Source organism: Suricata suricatta, chromosome 3 (genome assembly GCF_006229205.1).
Source record: "Suricata suricatta isolate VVHF042 chromosome 3, meerkat_22Aug2017_6uvM2_HiC, whole genome shotgun sequence".
In the NCBI taxonomy this organism is placed as follows: Eukaryota; Metazoa; Chordata; class Mammalia; order Carnivora; family Herpestidae; genus Suricata; species Suricata suricatta.
In genome coordinates this window covers 17555516-17572945 of record NC_043702.1, presented here as the reverse complement: position 1 = coordinate 17572945, position 17430 = coordinate 17555516, and the positions used below count along the sequence as shown (strand labels likewise).

General features: G+C 53.4%; 2 protein-coding genes across 6 annotated transcripts in view; both read left to right on the top strand.

Moving 5' to 3' along the window:
* LOC115287398 (tubulin alpha-1D chain-like) overlaps window positions 1–686 on the top strand; it is a 3616-nt gene extending 2930 nt beyond the window's left edge. The window contains exon 4 of the mRNA XM_029933763.1: window positions 1–686. This exon is cut by the window's left edge and continues 3 nt beyond it. Coding sequence (XP_029789623.1) covers window positions 1–639 — 639 coding nt within the window. The 3' untranslated portion in view covers window positions 640–686.
* Window positions 687–8306: 7620 nt separating this feature from the next.
* On the top strand, window positions 8307–15934 carry DNAJB2 (DnaJ heat shock protein family (Hsp40) member B2). Of its 5 annotated transcripts, XM_029933761.1 has the most exons (11): window positions 8310–8499; window positions 8764–8867; window positions 9455–9564; window positions 10622–10675; window positions 10847–10975; window positions 11707–11799; window positions 12029–12131; window positions 12315–12385; window positions 13630–13836; window positions 14730–14758; window positions 14968–15934. In XM_029933761.1, the coding sequence occupies exons 2-10, from the start codon at window positions 8803–8805 to the stop codon at window positions 14750–14752; spliced, it is 855 nt and encodes a 284-aa protein (XP_029789621.1). In that variant the 5' UTR covers window positions 8310–8499; window positions 8764–8802; the 3' UTR covers window positions 14753–14758; window positions 14968–15934. The 5 variants fall into 5 exon arrangements, 4 of the variants coding, with proteins under 4 accessions (XP_029789619.1, XP_029789621.1, XP_029789620.1 ...); XR_003906462.1 differs by having other exon boundaries at window positions 8307–8499; window positions 13630–14758; XM_029933760.1 differs by having other exon boundaries at window positions 14730–15934.
* The last annotated feature ends 1496 nt before the right edge of the window (window positions 15935–17430 follow it).

The window sequence follows — 17430 nt, the reverse complement described above, 5'->3', positions numbered from 1 at the left end:
GCCTCCCTGCGCTTCGACGGGGCCCTCAACGTGGACCTGACGGAGTTCCAGACCAACCTGGTGCCCTACCCCCGCATCCACTTCCCCCTGGCCACCTACGCGCCCGTCATCTCTGCGGAGAAGGCCTACCACGAGCAGCTGTCGGTGGCCGAGATCACCAACGCCTGCTTCGAGCCCGCCAACCAGATGGTGAAGTGCGACCCCCGCCACGGCAAGTACATGGCCTGCTGCCTGCTGTACCGCGGAGACGTGGTGCCCAAGGACGTCAACGCCGCCATCGCTGCCATCAAGACCAAGCGCAGCATTCAGTTCGTGGACTGGTGCCCCACGGGCTTCAAGGTTGGTATCAACTACCAGCCGCCCACCGTGGTGCCCGGGGGTGACCTGGCCAAGGTGCAGCGTGCCGTGTGCATGCTGAGCAACACGACCGCCATCGCCGAGGCCTGGGCCCGCCTGGACCACAAGTTTGACCTGATGTATGCCAAGAGGGCCTTTGTGCACTGGTACGTGGGCGAGGGCATGGAGGAGGGGGAGTTCTCCGAGGCCCGGGAGGATATGGCTGCCCTGGAGAAGGATTACGAGGAGGTGGGCATGGATAGTGTGGAGGGGGAGGGAGAAGAAGAGGGGGATGAATACTAGGGGAACCCCGTGTGTCTGTCCTCAATAAAGTACTGTGGCCTTCCTGTCTTGCAAGGGTCTTTTTCTCTTGGGAGAAAGTGGCTTCTCCTTCAAGAGAGGGAGGGGACCTCTGCCTGGGATCCCCAGAAAGCAGATCTGGTTTCAGATTTTATTAAAGAGAAGCAGGAAGCAGAATGGGGGCCAAGGAGAGTAAAGCAGAGAAGGAGGCAGAATTTACCCCAGAGAAGATGCACATGAATAAATGTCATCTCAGAATCATTCCTTGGTGTGGGGGAGCAGGAGGGGAGGTGAGGGTAGGGAAACTTATGCACCGGCTCCATTGCTCCATTGGTCAAGCCTTCACACCATCAAGCAAGAACTCCTCTGCACTTGGGCTGTAGCGTCACCAGGGAAACCCTGGGCAGAGGGTAAGCGATGTTGATCCCATCCACACAGGGCTATAACCAGAGCCCGGTGAGGTCAGGAGGGTCTGAAGTGGTGACTTAGCGGAGTCTGACACAGCTCTACTCACTAGCCCACCCTGGAGATCAAAGGTTTGTCTCTTTCAGGCATGAGGTTTGGGTCCAGAGGGTCCAGAAGCTGACATTAAGGCAGAACAGAGGCACAGTGGCAGCAGCAGTGGGGAAATGGCTGTGTGTGTGTGTGGAGGGGGGGTGGGGGCAGGCTGACCTCCCTGTAATCTCTATCAATACTCACCACTTTTTGATAATGACAAGTGACCTTCATTTCAATCCCATGCCTCGTGCTATGCAAACCCACCCCTCCATCCAGATGGCTGGCCGTAAAATCTTTATATATGGATTTTCTGTAGCTTCTGCTGGGCTAGAGGGATGATTGAACCTTTGGAGGGATAGAAACTAGGGCAATCCCTGCCCCCACCCCTCCCCCACCCCCAAGAGATTCACTGCTTAGCGTTGCCCTCAGCTCTGTCCTTCCTGAGGCCTCTCTTTCCCAGGATTGGATGCTGGGAAGGCAACTGAGAGATCAGCAACACCAGGAAGCTGCTAGCAATCCTAGGGCTGGAGGAGCCAAGGGATGAGGTGGGGATGCCAGAGCCTTGGAGCTGGGATGCCAGGTGGGAGCTGGAGCCACCGCAGGGCTGCCCAGAGGTGGCAGGAGGGACCAAAGAGGGAGGGACATTTGGACCAGAGCCATGGAGGACACACAACTGCTGCCTGGGGTGCCCCCTGATTTAGAGAGAGGGGAGGGATACCCTGGCTTCTCTTTCCTCCCACTCTCAATCTCTGGCTAGTGACTCCCACTGTCTGAAACCAGACAGGAGCTCCTTGGCAAGGGGGCCTAAGTACAAGGGGGTGCAGCCTGTGAGATACAGAGCATGGCGGGAAAGGTAGGGGAAGTGGACTGCAGAGAAAACAGGCGAAGAAAGCACATACCCACCCCAGGTCCAGCATTCAGGGCCTGTAGTGGGTTAAAAACAGAAATTGAGTGGGACATCTGGGTGGCTCAGTTGGTTGAGCGTCCGACTTTGGCTCAGGTCATAGATCTCATGGTTTGTGGGTTCAAGCCCTGTGTCGGGCTCTGTGCTAACAGCTAGCTCAGAGCCTGGAGCTGCTTCAGATTTTGTACCTCCCTCTCTCTCTGACCCTCCCCTGCTCATGCTGTCTCTCTGTCTCTCAAAAATAAATAAAAAACATAAAAAACCCAGAAATTGAGTGACTCCTGGTACCCATCACCTGTCCCTGTCACTCTCATCCATATGAGTAGAGGATGGAGTGAAAGCAACAGGGTAGTGAGGGGTTGAGAGGAGAAAAGGGGCATACCCTGGGCAGCGGCTTTTCCCTTCTGTTTTACAATGATTTGCCCAGGGAAAGCACGTATTCTCAATTCCTCTCTGAGGACTTAAGTGTATAGGGGCAGCTCTGTCCTGGGAAGAAAGAGGCTTGAAATTGTGTGTGTGTGTGTGTGTGTGTGTGTGTGTGTACACAGTGGGGTCATAGTGGGAGTCATTTAATTCAGTGGGAACACTCAGAAGCCCATTTTGGCTGAGTAGCTCAGCTATACCCCCAAATCCACTTTTTTTTTTCTTTTTAAGCCTACTTTTTTCCCTAAAAGGGCTGACTTTCAAATCTCTGTCTGACTCCTGTGTCTTCTCCCAGCTGGTTTCAAACTTCAGAAGAGAAGAAGGGTTCTTTTGGGAGTCCTTCAAATCCCAAGAAACATTTGTCATTTATTGAGTGCCTACCATGTTCCAGGCCCTGTACCCATATCACCTTGTTTAACACTGATTTAATACAGTTATACACACTGGACTGGAAACTTCCCAGGAGCGGGGCTTGTTCTGTTCTTAGTGCCCAGAATTTTCCTGGGTGAATATATTCGGTGACATATGTGTTGAATTGACTCGCTAAGTGAATGCCTATTCTACGGATGTGGAGACTGAGGCTCAGAGAGGTTATGTGACTTGCCCAAGGGTACTCAGCTATAAATGGAGGAGTTGGGATTCGAATCCAGGCCAGCCTGGACAGAAGCTTATGCTGCTGCCTTCCCCTTCCTCAGAGGCCCTCCCTGTTCCTCTCCACAGGAGTTCCAAGCACCCCTCCAGACACCACCTCTTCTGGGCCTGCCAGGCCTCTAATGCCCAGGCGGTGACTCAGACTCAGGCACCTCAAAGGCAAGGAGGGGGTGACGCTTGACACTCCCTTGCCCAGGCGCTGCAGTGGAGGGCATGGGAGGGGGGCGGTACAGAGACACAGCTTCTGGGACTGAATGAGGGCAGAAGCATCTTTGGAGCCAGTTTTGGGGTCTGTTGGTGCTGTCTGGAAAGGGCTCCTATTTCCAACATTTCATAGGATGGGAGGTGAGGGTTTGGGAGACGCCAGGAGGACGTGAGATCTTTACCTGCTGGGATCCCTGGGCTTCCAGAGACCGGCCCAGGCACCCCTGCTGTCTGCCCTGGGCCGCTGTGTGGCCATCTCCTCTCAGTTCCTGCAAGCCCTCCCAGCTAGTAAGTCTGCTGGCAGGCACTGGCAGGCTTAGGTTGGACTGGGCGCCGGTATGGGGGGTGGCACCCCGGACCTCCCTGGGGCAGCTGGGAGCACCGCCCAGGCTGCTGGGGGCTCCCTCAGTACAGGGAACGCTTTCATCCCTCATGCTTCTAAAGTCAGGGTGCACTTACCTCCTGCAGACGAAGAGAGAGATCCCCAACTTGGATTCCACCCAACGCGTTTATTCCTTCATCTCTGGTGTGCCAGGACGATACCGGCCTCCAAGGCTGCCTTCTCACCGTTCGCTCCTTTTGGGACACCGCCTCCCCCTGCTTGTCTCTGCATTGCAATTCCTCCCAGCTTAGGTCCTGGACACCCAGAACCATCCAGCTCTGGGAAGCTCCCGCTTCTCTAGATTCTCCCAGCACCTACTGTCTGTCTCTATCACTCATCTGGCACTTGGCATGGACTGTCTTGTACGGTGGCACTCAGCTTCTTGCCAATATCCTATTTCTCCTAGATTTTTAAAAGTTATATATTTGAAAGGTTATTATGTGAACATGCTTCCAAATTGAAAAGGTACAGAAAAGATTTACAAACAGCAAAAAATAGGGGCGCCTGGGTGGCTCAGTCGGTTAAGCATCTGACTTTAGCTCAGGTCATGATCTCACGGCTTGTGAGTTCAAACCCCATGTCAGGCTCTGTGCTGACAGCTCAGACCCTAGAGCCTGCTTCGGATTCTGTGTCTCTCTCTCTCACTCTGCCCTCCCCTGCTCATGCTCTGCTCTCTCTCTCAAGAATAAATAAACATTAAAAAATTTTAAATAACAGCAAAAATAAGTCTATAAGTGGACATAAGTCCTCTTCTTTTGTTTCCCTCTTGACAGCCTCCACTATTAACATTTTTGTTAGTGTTTCTTTTCAGAGACATCTACATATATATTAATGTGTATGTCGTAGCCCCCTTTATCCATGGGGGATATGCTTAAGACCCCAGTAGATGCTTGAAACCATGGATAGTACCAGACCCCATATATATTATGTCTTTTGCTATACATGCATCCCTACGATAAAGTTTAACATAAATTAGGCAGAGTAAGAGATTAAAAATAATTCATAATAAAATAGAACAAGTATAACAATAAACTCTAATGAAAGTTATGTGACTATGGTCTCTTTCAAAATATCTTGTACTGTACTTATCCTCCTTGTGATGATGTGAAAACGCTTACATCATGAGATAAAGTGAAGTGGATAGCATATTATAATGGAGTGTTTGGCTAAATTTTGACTTTCTGATGACATATCAGAAGAAGGATCGTCCACTCCAGACTGCAGCTGACTGTAGGTAACTGAAACCACAGAAAGTGAAACGGTGGATAAGGGGGACTAATATGTCCACACTTAGACACACTTCATTTTCCCTCGTTTTTTCATTTAATAAAAAACCTGGAAGATGGTTTATATCAGTACGTATAGATATGCTTCATTCTTTTTGGTAACAATATAGTATTCCAATGTATAGTGTACCATTGCTTATTTTTAATGTGAATTTAATTTTGAAAGAGAGAGAGAGAGAGAGACAAAGCATAAGAGGAGGGAGGGGCAGAGAGAGAGGGAGACACAGAATCCAAAGCAGACTCCAGGCTCTGAGCTGTCAGCACAGAGCCCGGCACAGGGCTTGAACCCATGAACCATGAGATTATAACCCGAGCCAAAGTGGACACTTAACCAACTGAGCCACCAAGGCACCCCACCATTGCTTTTTTAATCAGACTGCTATTAGAGTATTTAGGTTGTTTCCAATCCTTTGCTTTGGAAACAAATGCTGGAACCCTTGTACATATTTCCTCGTACATGTGTACAACCATAAATTCTTAGAATCAGAATTGCTGGGTGAAAAGCTATGCACCTTTAACTTTGATATGCACCATATTGCTCTCCCACTACCATTGTGCTAGCAAGCCTATGCCCACAGCCTTGCCCATACCATGTACAAGTTTTTGACCTTTGTCAATCATCTGACAAGCAAAACTAAGTATTTTATTCCAGGTTCCCTTTATAATTCTCTGGTTATGAATAAGACTGAGCACTTTTTCATATGTTTAAAAGTCAGTAGGGGTGCTGTGTGGCTCAGTTGGTTAAGCGTCCAACTTTGGCACAGGTCATAATCTCACAGTTCGTGAGTTTGAGCCCTGTATCGGACTCTGTGTTGACAGGTCAGAGCCTGGAGCCTGCTTCTGATTCTGTGTCTCCTCTCTCTGCCCCTTCCCCGCTACTCTCTGTCTCACTCTCTCTCAAAATAAAATAGACATAAAATTTTTTTTAAAGTTTTAAACGTTTTTTATTTATTTTTGAGAGACAGAGAGAGACTGTGAGAGCAGGGGAGGGTCAGAAAGAGAGGGAGACAGAGAATCTGAAGCAGGCTCCAGGCTCTGAGCTACCTGTCAGCACAGAGCCCGACGCGAGTCTCGAACCCACGAACTGTGAGATGATGACCTAAGCCGAAGCCAGATGCTTAACAAACTGAACCACCCAGGCGCTCTCGTAAAGAATATATTTTTTAAAGTCAATATTTTCTCCTTTGTGACTTGTCTTATCTGTGCCTTTTGCCCATTTAAAAAACTACATTGTCTTTTCTTTGTGAATAAAGGAAATTAACTCTTTGTTTGCTAGATGTGTTCAATATAATTTCCCTCAGCTGTCATGTCCCAACTAGATTTTTATCTTCTCTAGTACAAGGACTGGAACTCAAACCCCTTAGTATTCCTAATTCTTAATATAATATCACATACACAGTAGGTGCTAGACAAATGTCTGTGGAGATAAGACAAGTAAGAAGAAAGATTTGGTTGGAAGATTTTGAAGTGATTCCTTCCTCCTATACTAAGATCAGTCAAGGCTCTCCTTGGAAACAGCAGAAATTATCTCTGGCAAGTTAAAAAAAAAAAAAAAAAAGGAAAAAGATCCCCCTGGTTCCCCTCCCACGAACACACACAAATTGGAGAGATGCTGAATAGCATATAGAATTAATACTCCCAGATAAGACCCCACAAACAGGTAGGCACCACAGGAAGCTGAGCAGCCAGCATCATAGTCAAGGTCGTGGCACAGGACAGCCGGCCTAAAAGACCCCTGTTCCCTACAGAATAGGGGCTCCAGTGAGGCTCCCTCTCACCCAAGCACTGAGACTGACACTTCCTCCTCCAGACACTAGAGGCCGCTGCTGGCTCCGCTGTCACAACCACCACAGAAGGGAACTCTATAAACTGCCCCTGCTTCTCTGTGACTTGCTCCACATTCAAAGTCCCAGTTGGAGCTTTCAGTTGACAGAGCTTATGTCTTTTGATTGTACCCTTAGAGCCGAGAAGTCTGGGAGAGCGTCAGGGCTTTGGGACAGGTGGTGGGCTACCTCCCATCCAGGCCTACACAATGGGAATTCTCCAAATGTAGGCGGAAGGGTCAGACTGTGGGCAGCCAAGAAAAGTAGAGGAATGCACACCACCTTCTTGTCTCCTGTCTGGCTCAAGCCTTTCTCTTTGGTGAAGCATTTCTAGGTCATCCAGCGGAAAACACTCTTGTGAACTCACATAAGCATTACTGGTTGGGCTGATCATGGGCCAGAGAGGATATGTACCAAGACCTAGATATCCTATGTACTACACCTCGTTTGACTAACAAACAGCCCTAGGTTTCACCTGTACTTTGGTAGGAAAACCTGAGTCCTCCGACTTTGCCAAGTCACACAAAAGTGCCAGGTTGCAAACCCAGGTCTGCCTGTTTTTAAAACCATGGGCTTTCCCAGTGGGCTATATTGCTGGGCTGGTGTCTCACCATGTTGGAGCTCTGTGAAGCCACGGATTGGGCCATATTCTTCTTTCTACACCTTGGCCACATCTGCTATGTAGAAGGTGTTCAATTAATACTTGTGTATTGGCCTGGATGAGATCAAGTAGCAGCCAATTCTGGAACGTTCTCCAATGCTCTGGCGAGGCCTGAACCCAGGAATCATTGACAAGGTCTACACGTGATCACTCTGAGAGAAAAAAACAAAAACAAACCCCAAAAAACCCCCCAAAACGAATCTTGAACCTGCATAATTTCCTTTTCTTTTTTCAAATGTATTTTCCTTTTACCTTTTAAGCTCAACTCCCCCAAATGTGTCAAAACTGTCAACAAGAGATTCCAATTTGTTCATTATTTAATCATCCAAAGAATATTTTTGAACCCCACTACTGCCCTCATACTCTAGCGCAAGAAAAGACACAATTTCTGTCCTGTGGCATTTACATTCTAGTGGGGGATGTCAATGTCAATCAGAGAATCAAACAAGTAAGTGCTGACTTGTAGCTCGGAGTGTGATGAAGGATGTCACGAGATGCGGACTGGCAGGTCTGACCTACTCAGGAAAGAAGGCGGGGCAGCCTCTTTTCAGGACCTGGGGCCAGAGCAGGGGGAGGATTTAGGCCCAGAGGGGGGGAGTCTGTGAGTTCTTGAGGTGGTGAGTAGCCTTCGATCGTCGGGCCTGTTTATGGCAAAGCGACAGAGGGACCCCGGGCCGAGTGGCTTGTTTACTGCGGGCGAGTGCGTCATGCCAGAAGGGAGCCGGCCGCGCGTCTCCCAGGTCCCGACCGGGGATGACGTCGCCGGGGTGCAAGCCCAAAATAACCGGCTCCGCCCCCATTTCCCGGCAGCCCCTGCAGCAGCCCCCCGCGTCCCCGCCCCCTGGGTGACCGGCCGAGCCGGCCTCCTCTGGGTCTCTAGTAGTTTCCGAGCCGCTGACGCATGCTTGCGCGCACAGCTGGGCCGGGCGCGTCCTACGCAGCAGCCGCGAGCCCGGCGGCCGGTGCCAGACGGTTCCTGCGGGGGGCAGGGGCGGGGCGCTGCCGGAGGCCCGGGACTCCCGGCGGAGGAGGTGCGGGCGGGGGCCCCCGGTCCGGGCTGCTGGAGTCAGGGGGCTGCGATAGGACTCCCGGGGCCTGGGCGCCCAGATAGCCCGTGCGGCACCCGCCTGCGGGGGGCCGATAAAGCAGCGCGAGGGAGCCTTGTCACCGGCCCCGAGGAGAACCCAGCAGGCGCTGCCTCCCCGCTGGTAGCTCTTACGGCCCCCTCGGGGGGTCTCCAGCCCCAGGGAGGGGCCCTTGGTTCTTTCTGCCTGACTCCTCCTCCTCTTCTGCAGCCCCGAGGAGGAGGCCCGTCTGACTACTGAAGAGTTACCATGGCATCCTACTACGAAATCCTGGACGTGCCGCGAAGTGCTTCCGCTGATGACATCAAGAAGGCGTAAGTGCCTCACCCCCCGTCCTCACACCGTGGGGTCCTTCAGAGGCCTTGCCGCGACGGAAGCAGGTCCTTAGGAAGGATGGGGGGGGGGAGGGGATTCCCTCTACAGGGAGGGAGAAGACCCCTGGAAGAATAGGAGAAAGTCCTTAGCATGAAGTTCTGCTGCGAGGTGTCCTGTGGGTCCTTCTCCAGTGGGCCCCCTTTCCCCTCACTCCTACCCCAATCCCAGCCCCTGGGTGTGGGCTTTCTTAGGATATCTGCAAAAATGTCCAAGGCCTGTGACCAGGAGGGACCAGGGCCCTGTACCCTCCATGGCAACGCGTATTTCCAATTCCTACAGCCCCAGTGCGCTCCAGGGAGGGAGTAGGGCTGGGGCTTTCTCAGGCTCACATTATCATCTGCTACTAGGACAGCCCCCAGCACTGGCTGCAGAGGGGAGACACAGGGACTCCATTAAAACATGGCAGCCGAGGCGGCCCCAGCAGCGGGGGTGATCGCTATCGTAGTGGAGCAAGGACAGTGGCAGGCCAATGGGCAAATGGATTGTTCTGTCCCCTGACCCACCCCTCCGAACCGACTTCCTGCAGGTATCGGAAGAAGGCTCTCCAGTGGCACCCAGACAAGAACCCGGATAATAAAGAGTTTGCTGAGAGGAAGTTCAAGGAGGTGGCCGAGGCATATGAAGTGCTGTCAGACAGTAAGGGCCAGGCGCAGGGCACCCCCGTTTGGTGCCCCATCCTGTTGCTTCCCAAAGCCATGCTGCCACCTCCTGTCTCCTCTGTGCCTTTTCCCAGCCTGGCATTTAAGTGCCCTCTACCCCCCTCCCAAGGGGACTCTGGGACTTCTTTCTTTTTGCTTCAATTCAAGTGAGCACCTACTATGTGAAAGCACCCTTTTATTCTTCCCCTGATCCCCTGTGCTCAGTGTCTGCTCCCCGGGATCTGAGAGTTGCAGGATGGGTCTTGACAAAGGGAAGGGGGCAGGGCAGGTGACCTGTGGGTACCAAACCTCCACTGTGCCAGGCACCGGCGGGTGTGATCTCCAGGAGTCCTCACAGCCATCCTGTGAGGCAGGATTTATCACCCCCACTTCACAGGCAAGGAAACTGAGGCTGAGAGAGGTGAAGTAATCTACCCCAGGTCACACAGAGCTGGAATATGATTCTAGGTCATTTCTTTCTTTCTTTATTCAAAAAATATTCATTGAATGTTGATGGGGGAACAATGGGGGACAAGTAGACACTGTTCTCAGCATGATGGGTTTATTCCATTTTGGTCCAGGAAGACCAACATTAACCAAGGAAGTACACAGACAAGAGTATTCGGAAGGAAAGTAGCAGGGTGAGGTTGATAGGGAATAATGGGCCCCGTTTTTTGTTACAGTGGTCACAGAAGGCTTCTCTGAGGAGGTGACATTTAGCCTCAACCCTGACCAATACCATAGTAATAATTACTAGCTAACATTTATTGAACATTTACTACGTTTTCAACCACTGTGCTAAGCAGTTTACGTGGATTATTTTATTTAATCCTTGCAACGACCCAGTGAGGTGGGTGCTGTTTTTGTGTCCATTTTACAGATGAGAAGGAGCCACTGTGTGAAGAGTGGGCGCTGCTAAAACCTATAACCTGTGTCCCTGTGCACCCTGCTCCCTCTCTGGCATCAGTCACGGGGCAGTCCTCTGAGGGTCCCAGTCTGGAAGGGGTGGCTGTCATCCCAGAGGGAGGGAGAAATGATCTGGTCTCTTTTTCCAGAGCACAAGCGGGAGATCTACGACCGTTATGGCCGGGAAGGGCTGACTGGGGCAGGTAGGTGGAGCGGGAGGACCCAGGGATGAAAGTGGGTCATGGAGGAGAGGGGGAGGGCAGATTATTGCAGCGAGTGCTCTCTGGAGGCTCCTGGCTGGGCCTTCGTGGGGTCCCTTAGCTCAGGGCAAGTTGCATTCCCTAAGCCCCCTCCCCATCCTGCCTCTCCTCCAGGAACTGGCCCATCTCGAGCAGAACCCGGTGGTGGCGGTAGTGGGCCTGGCTTCACCTTCACCTTCCGCAGCCCCGAAGAGGTCTTCCGGGAGTTTTTCGGGAGTGGAGACCCTTTTGCGGAGCTCTTTGGTAAGTGGGCTCAGGAGGCCTCTCTTAGGGCCCGGCTTCTGCTCCAGGCCTGTCATCCATCCGCTGGGAGGCCCTGAGGCAGGAGGCTGAAAGGGAAGCCGGATTCCACAGACCGAAGATTTTGTGGGGGTAGATCCAGTGACAGCTGGGCCAGAACCCCACACAGGCCTGAACCCACAGAGACTCGCCTTATTAAATGATGGTAACAATAATACATTGTTAGGCTTGCACAATAGCGACCATGAAAGCAAGACTCAAAGCACCACGTGACCCTAATAATGACATCAGAAACAACAGATACCATTTTTCGAATGATTAATATGAACCCTGTGAGTTGGATCATTTTCTCCCCATTTACAGCTGAGAAGACAAAGGTACTTTCAGATAACTTGGTTAGAGTCACACAGCAAAGGGGAGAGCCCGGGCTGGGAGCCAGGCGTGCCTGACTTCACACCTTGCTTATCTGCCTGGACTGAATGAGCTACCTGTCCTGCTGTCCACTTTCCGTTCCTCCCTCCTTCCTTTATTTTTTTATTGTGGACAGAACTTACCATCGGTCTTTTCCATATGTAATATTAAGAGGAAATTTAATTTGTAAACAAGTCCAAGCAAAAAAGAAAAAATAATCAGAGATGCTTATCAGGTTACATTTCTAGACTGACAGGGTTCAACACATTTTTCGGGGGCAAGTCTCTTTGCCAGATGATTGTTAATCTGCTTGCTGGTTGCAGATGACCTGGGCCCCTTCTCAGAGCTCCAGAGCCGAGGTTCCCGACCCTCGGGTCCCTTCTTCACCTTCTCTTCCTCCTTCCCTGGGCACTCTGGTAAGTGTTTTCCCTTGCCTTTGTTTGGAAGCTCTGGGACCTGGAACCCCTCATCCCAGATCCCGCTTGTGGCTTTCCCAAGCCTTCTCTCTTGTGTATCTGGAGCCCTGCCCCCCGGTCAGTTCTGCAGGGAGACCCCACGAAGGTTCCTGGCCCATTGTGACTGCAGCATGTCCGCCCCAGCCTCCCTCTGACAGCCTCTCTGCCTCCTCCTTTGTCTCCATGCCAGATTTCTCCTCCTCATCTTTCTCCTTCAGTCCTGGGGCTGGTGCTTTTCGCTCTGTTTCTACATCTACCACCTTTGTCCAAGGACGCCGCATCACCACACGCAGGTGAGGGCTCCTTTGGGACCATACCAGGTGTGGGGGTGAGGGGTGAAGAGGGGGCTGCATACAACTAGAATGTCAGCTCCTTGTGGGCAGGGTCTGTCCTGTTCACTGCGGCGTCCCAGGCCGTGGACAGGCAGCTGCCGGACTCATGCACGCTCCCTGAGTGAACTGCGCCACCTCCTGCAGAATCATGGAGAACGGGCAGGAACGGGTGGAAGTGGAGGAAGACGGGCAGCTGAAGTCAGTCACAATCAACGGTGAGTCCCTGGCAGGAAGCCCCGGCCCTGGGCCCCAGGGCCCCCTTCCCAGACTGCTCCTCTCTGAGCTCCTTTGGGACAGGGAGGGAACGGCGTCCACAAGCCAGACTAGCAGCATCAGAGCCAGGGATCCCGGGAAAGGGGCTGGGGCAGGGAACCGAGGGGCCGCAGAGGGCCAGCTAAATCACCCGCATCATTAGTGGGTGCCTGCTGTTTGCAGAACATTGGACTATTTTTTTTTAATGTTTATTTTTAAGAGAGAGAGAGAGGCAGGATGATAGAGGATCTGAACCGGGCCCTGTGCTGACAGCAGAGAGCCTGATGCAGGGCTTGAGCTCACGAACCGTGAGACCGTGGCCTGAGCCAAAGTTGGATGCTTAGCTGACTGAGCCACCCAGGCTCCCCAGCACTTTTTTTTTAAAGTTATGTATGTATGTATGTATGTATGTATGTATTTAGAGAGAGAGAGAAAATGGGGCAGGGACAGAGAGAGAGGGAGAGAGAGAATCCCAAAGAGGCTCTACACTGTCAGTGCAGAGCCTGATGTGGGGCCTGAACCCAGGAACCATGAGGATCATGACCTGAGCCAAAGTCAGATACTTAACTGGCTGAGCCTCAGGCGCCCCAGCATTTGGCTATTTTGAAAGCACTTGTGCACATAACATGGCTTCTGTATTGAAATAGCCACGGGGGAAGCAGGGCTGTTGGTACTCGCCCTAGTTTTCTTTGTTTTATTTTGTTTGTTTGTTTGCTTTCACCCTATTTTTCACTTGAGAAGATTTAACCTTAATATGGTTAAATGGCCCTCACTCCCAAGTAGCCCCAGGCCCAAGGCTTTTGTCCTGCTTAGTAAGGGGTGAAGCCAGGAGTGACACTTAGGACACAGGCTTCCCGGGGTGGCACTCTTCCCACAAGAATGGGATGGTCACTGCAGGTCTGTGCGCCCTGTGTGCTAAGTGCGCTTGAAGGGCTGTCTTATTTAGTCATCGGAACAAATTGATAATGTAGATACTGTCATCATTTCCATTTTACGTATGAGGACAGGGAGGTTCAGAAAGGTTGAGTAACTTGCCCCAGGCAGGGAGCCGGCGTGCCCCTGTTGCCTGCTTGGCGTGCCCAAAATGCTCGCATGCCCGCTCCAGAGCAGGGGCTGTAAGTGGGCACAGTTGCTGCTGCATGAGGCAGCCTGGCAGGCTTCCTCTGGCCGGGGTTGGAGGGCTTCATGGTGGCCGTGACTCCTGCAGGTATCCCAGATGACCTGGCGCTGGGCTTGGAGCTGAGCCGTCGTGAGCAGCAACAGTCTGTTACCTCCAGGTCGGGGGGGACACAGGTCCGGCAGGCCACTGTCTCCCGCCCCTCTGACAGCGACCTCTCCGAGGATGATGAAGATCTGCAGCTCGCCATGGCCTACAGCCTGTCAGAGATGGAGGCAGCTGGGAAGAAACCAGCAGGTGGGCGGGGGGCGCAGAGGCGACGGCAGGGGCGACCCAAGGCCCAGGACCAAGATCCCAGCATAGGGGGGGCCCCCGAGGCTGCAAGGGGGGACACGGCCAAACCCAGCCCATCCCCGGAGGAGAAGGCCTCTCGCTGCCTCATCCTCTGATCGTCAGGCCCAAACTGTCCTGATTCAGGGCCACCAGGGGTCCTGCTCACTGTTGGGAGCAGAGGGGCACAGCCTGGGTTGCAGGAGCCCTTCTCCAACTCCAGGCTCCCCCTGCAGGTTTCCCTCCCGGGTCCGCCCACACTCCAGTGTGGACTCAGGATTTGCTCCGCTCAGCCTACAGCTGATAGGTCCCTGGCGAAGTCCAGAGTGGGGGGCCTCTGGGCAGCGGGAGGGCCTCCCAGGAGCCAGGATGTACTTAGTTCTACTAGATGGGGAGTTTCTAAAGGGCATTAGTGGTTTGGGTTGGGCCTTTTGTGCCCAGGTCTTCTGCCACCTGTGTTGCTGATGACGTCAAGGAAGGAGGACTTGGCCTGGGGTTCTTTGAGCCGGAGTCCGCAGCTACACCTGGGAGTCTCTGTGCTCCCTGCCTAGCTGCAGACACCCCACCCTGGTTTCTGTGCAGCGTTGAGCTCTGACGTCTCTGTTGCTTCCCTTCTGGTGTTGCTGCTCCTCCCTCGCTCTCTTCTCTCTGCACTTCCCCGCGGGCCGCATCGCTTGCTTTCATGCCACCTGGCTTAGGACTCCCTTCTTCCCCAAGAAGGCCTCAGTGTGACAAGGAAGATGCTGTGGCCGGTAGGGCCATAAGGTCTTCTGGGGAGGCTAGCTGGGGGTGGGGCGGGAGCCTCTCGTCCAGATTCGGAACCGGAGCCCACTCCTCCTCCCTTCCTCTCGCTGCCTCAGCCTGCCCCAGGCCTCGGGACTAGGCAGAGGTGAGGCCGGCTATCCCTGGAGAGGTGGGATGAGGCCAGGGTGCCCCAGGAGGGAGGCCTAGGAGGGGGCTGTACCCCGTCCTACTTCATCATGCATCAGGGCTCAGGGAGAAGCCACAGGGCTGGCCCAGGTCTGCATGCTCTGCTCCGTCCTCCACAGCTTGCAGCTCACCGTCTCTCCTGTCACCCCACCCCCGCTCTCTCCTCAGATGTGTTCTGAGCTGGATGGCCAGGATCCAGAGCCGCTGCACAGTTCCAACAGGACAGCGCCCTCCCCTGTGCACTAGGAGGGGACCCTCCATTCCTCTCTCGCACCCATGCTGAGCATAGCGCTGGGCCTGGGTGGTGGGTGGGGGCCGGGTGGGAGGCATCCGTAGTCTTAGCCTGTGAACTCTTCTCTGGGGGTTTGGTGCTGTCTCATTGGGACTACAAGTCCCAGAATGCAACGCACCCTGCCTCATTTCTCATAGATCATCTTGGGGGGAGTGGTGCGTGGTGTGGAGCTGTGCATCTTGGGACATGTAGTTCTAGCCTGGGTCGGCTTGTGGCCTACCGTGAGATGGGGAAATCTCGTCATCTTATTCGACCCTGGTAAGGAGGGTGGCAAGAACGTGGATGAAGGGGTAATGGACCAAGCGTTGGCTCCCCTGACACCTCTTGCTAGCGCCGGGCTTAGAGCGTACAAATCAAAGCCCTGCTGCATCTGGACGAGGCTCGTTTCCTGTGGGCAGTCCTGGGATCCGAGGAACCAGCCCCGTGGGATCCACCAGCGGGGCGTGACCCCAGAAGGCTGATTGATGGGCATGGGCAGGCAGAGAGCTTGGAAGGGAAGGAGGCCAGTGTGAGTATGAACGTGTGTGTGTGTGTGTGTGTGTGTGTGTGTGTGTGCACGCACACGCATGGCCAGGATCGATGTGTAATGGGCACTCCGGGCATGTTGCTGCTTGTATGGCTTCTTTGGCCTCTGACCCTGCTGCCCATTCTTTTTCTCCAACACAAATGAGCTGCCTCTCCTCCTCCCTGCCTGGGGAGCCCTGGGACCAGGGAGGGGAGTGGTGGAGCCAGAGTGTTGCTGGCCCTGTAACACTGCATCTCAGAGACCTATCAAAGCCAGCTGGGCTGAGAGCAGACCGAGAGAGAAACACTGGAAGTCAATAAAGCTGTTTGGAGAGCTCGGCGGTGTGCTGTGTTCCTGTGTTCTTCCTTCCCAGGGTGGCCCCAAAGGGATCCTAGGAACCCCCTCCCTCGTTACCCAAACACCTAGAAGTCACAAGCCTCAGCTGACAGCAGAAGTCCCCTCTGACCAGGCTGCCATCCCCCATTGTCTAAGCCCGAGAAATGCTCCCGGTCTCCTGCCCTCGCACTGGTGGGCCCTCGGCTGGCTTTCCCCAGGCAGCTCTTGCCCCCCCATAGCAGGGACCTGCCCCCCACGGCTCTGGAGCACAGCTAGGACCAGACTAAACTATGACTGCAAGTATGGGGATGATAGAATGTAGGGAAACATGAAACGTGGTTAACTTGTAAAAACATACCCTAAGGTCCATAGACTCCCGGGTTCCCTTACCTCAAAGCCCTTGGCCGGTCTCAAAGGCCTGCCTTTCCCACATGGAGTGGCCCAAGTCCACCTCACCCAGGGTCCAGGCCCCAAACCCATCTGGGCCTAGGGTGGAAAAAAGCCAGGGGCCTCTCCCACCCTCCTCTCCAGATGGCTTCGGAGTTGCCCTTCCAGCCACAGCACCAGCCACCCTCTTGTCTAGCAGAGCCCTGTGGCTCCCCAGCGACCCTCTCCCGTTCCAGGATGAGTGCGTTGCTTCATCTTCAGTAGTCAAAGGGCTTATGCTGTATTTTCCTCAAGGCAAGGGAGCAGCCTGCCCTGAAAGAGGAATTTCAAGCCTCAGTCTCGAAAGAGAATCTGCTGGGAGTTTGTAAAATGGCTGCTTTGCGCGTTTCTAGTCTTTGAAATGCCAAACACTGGAGCTGAGCCTCAGCTGAACACAAGCCAGGTGTGTAGGAGTCTGCCTGCTGGTCCCTTCCCTCGCTGTGCAGGGCAGATGTGCCCCCCCCCATTTTTCCTGTGAGGGGATAGCCTTGGCAAGGTTAAGAGACCCTCATTCCCAAGTAGCTCCAAGCCAAGGCTCTTTTTGCCTCATGTCTGTGTCCAACACCCTTGTCCAAGGTATGCAGGTGAGGGCTCCTCTGGAACCTACAGGAAGGAGGGCTGGGGGAGTGGGAGACTGGGAGGAAGTGGCCCCTGTCACCCCCCCCCCCCCCCCCCCCCCCCCCCCCCCCCGTTCCAGGGAATGCGTGTTGAGATGTCTCACAGGCCTGGTCTACTGTAAGAACACGAGTCTGAACCTAACAGACGCCATGACAGGCTTTGTTTCCCCCTCTAAGCTAAAAGCTCTTCGGAACCTTTTGGCCATTTGGCCATTTGGCAGTCATACATTGACCGGGGGTATCCAATCAGGAAAGCCCAGCTACCTCACCCCACATTCCTAAGGGTAAGGCCTACAGATGGGAACTTTAGATAAGCCCCTGTTACCTAGTGTTAAAGTTAACCCCATAGTCACCAAACAAGACCCTGAACTCGCTCTCTAATTGGTTAATTTCAAAGATACCCTAAATGTTGTAATTGGGTCCCGCCAAAAGTAACAAACACTCTGAACAGTGTG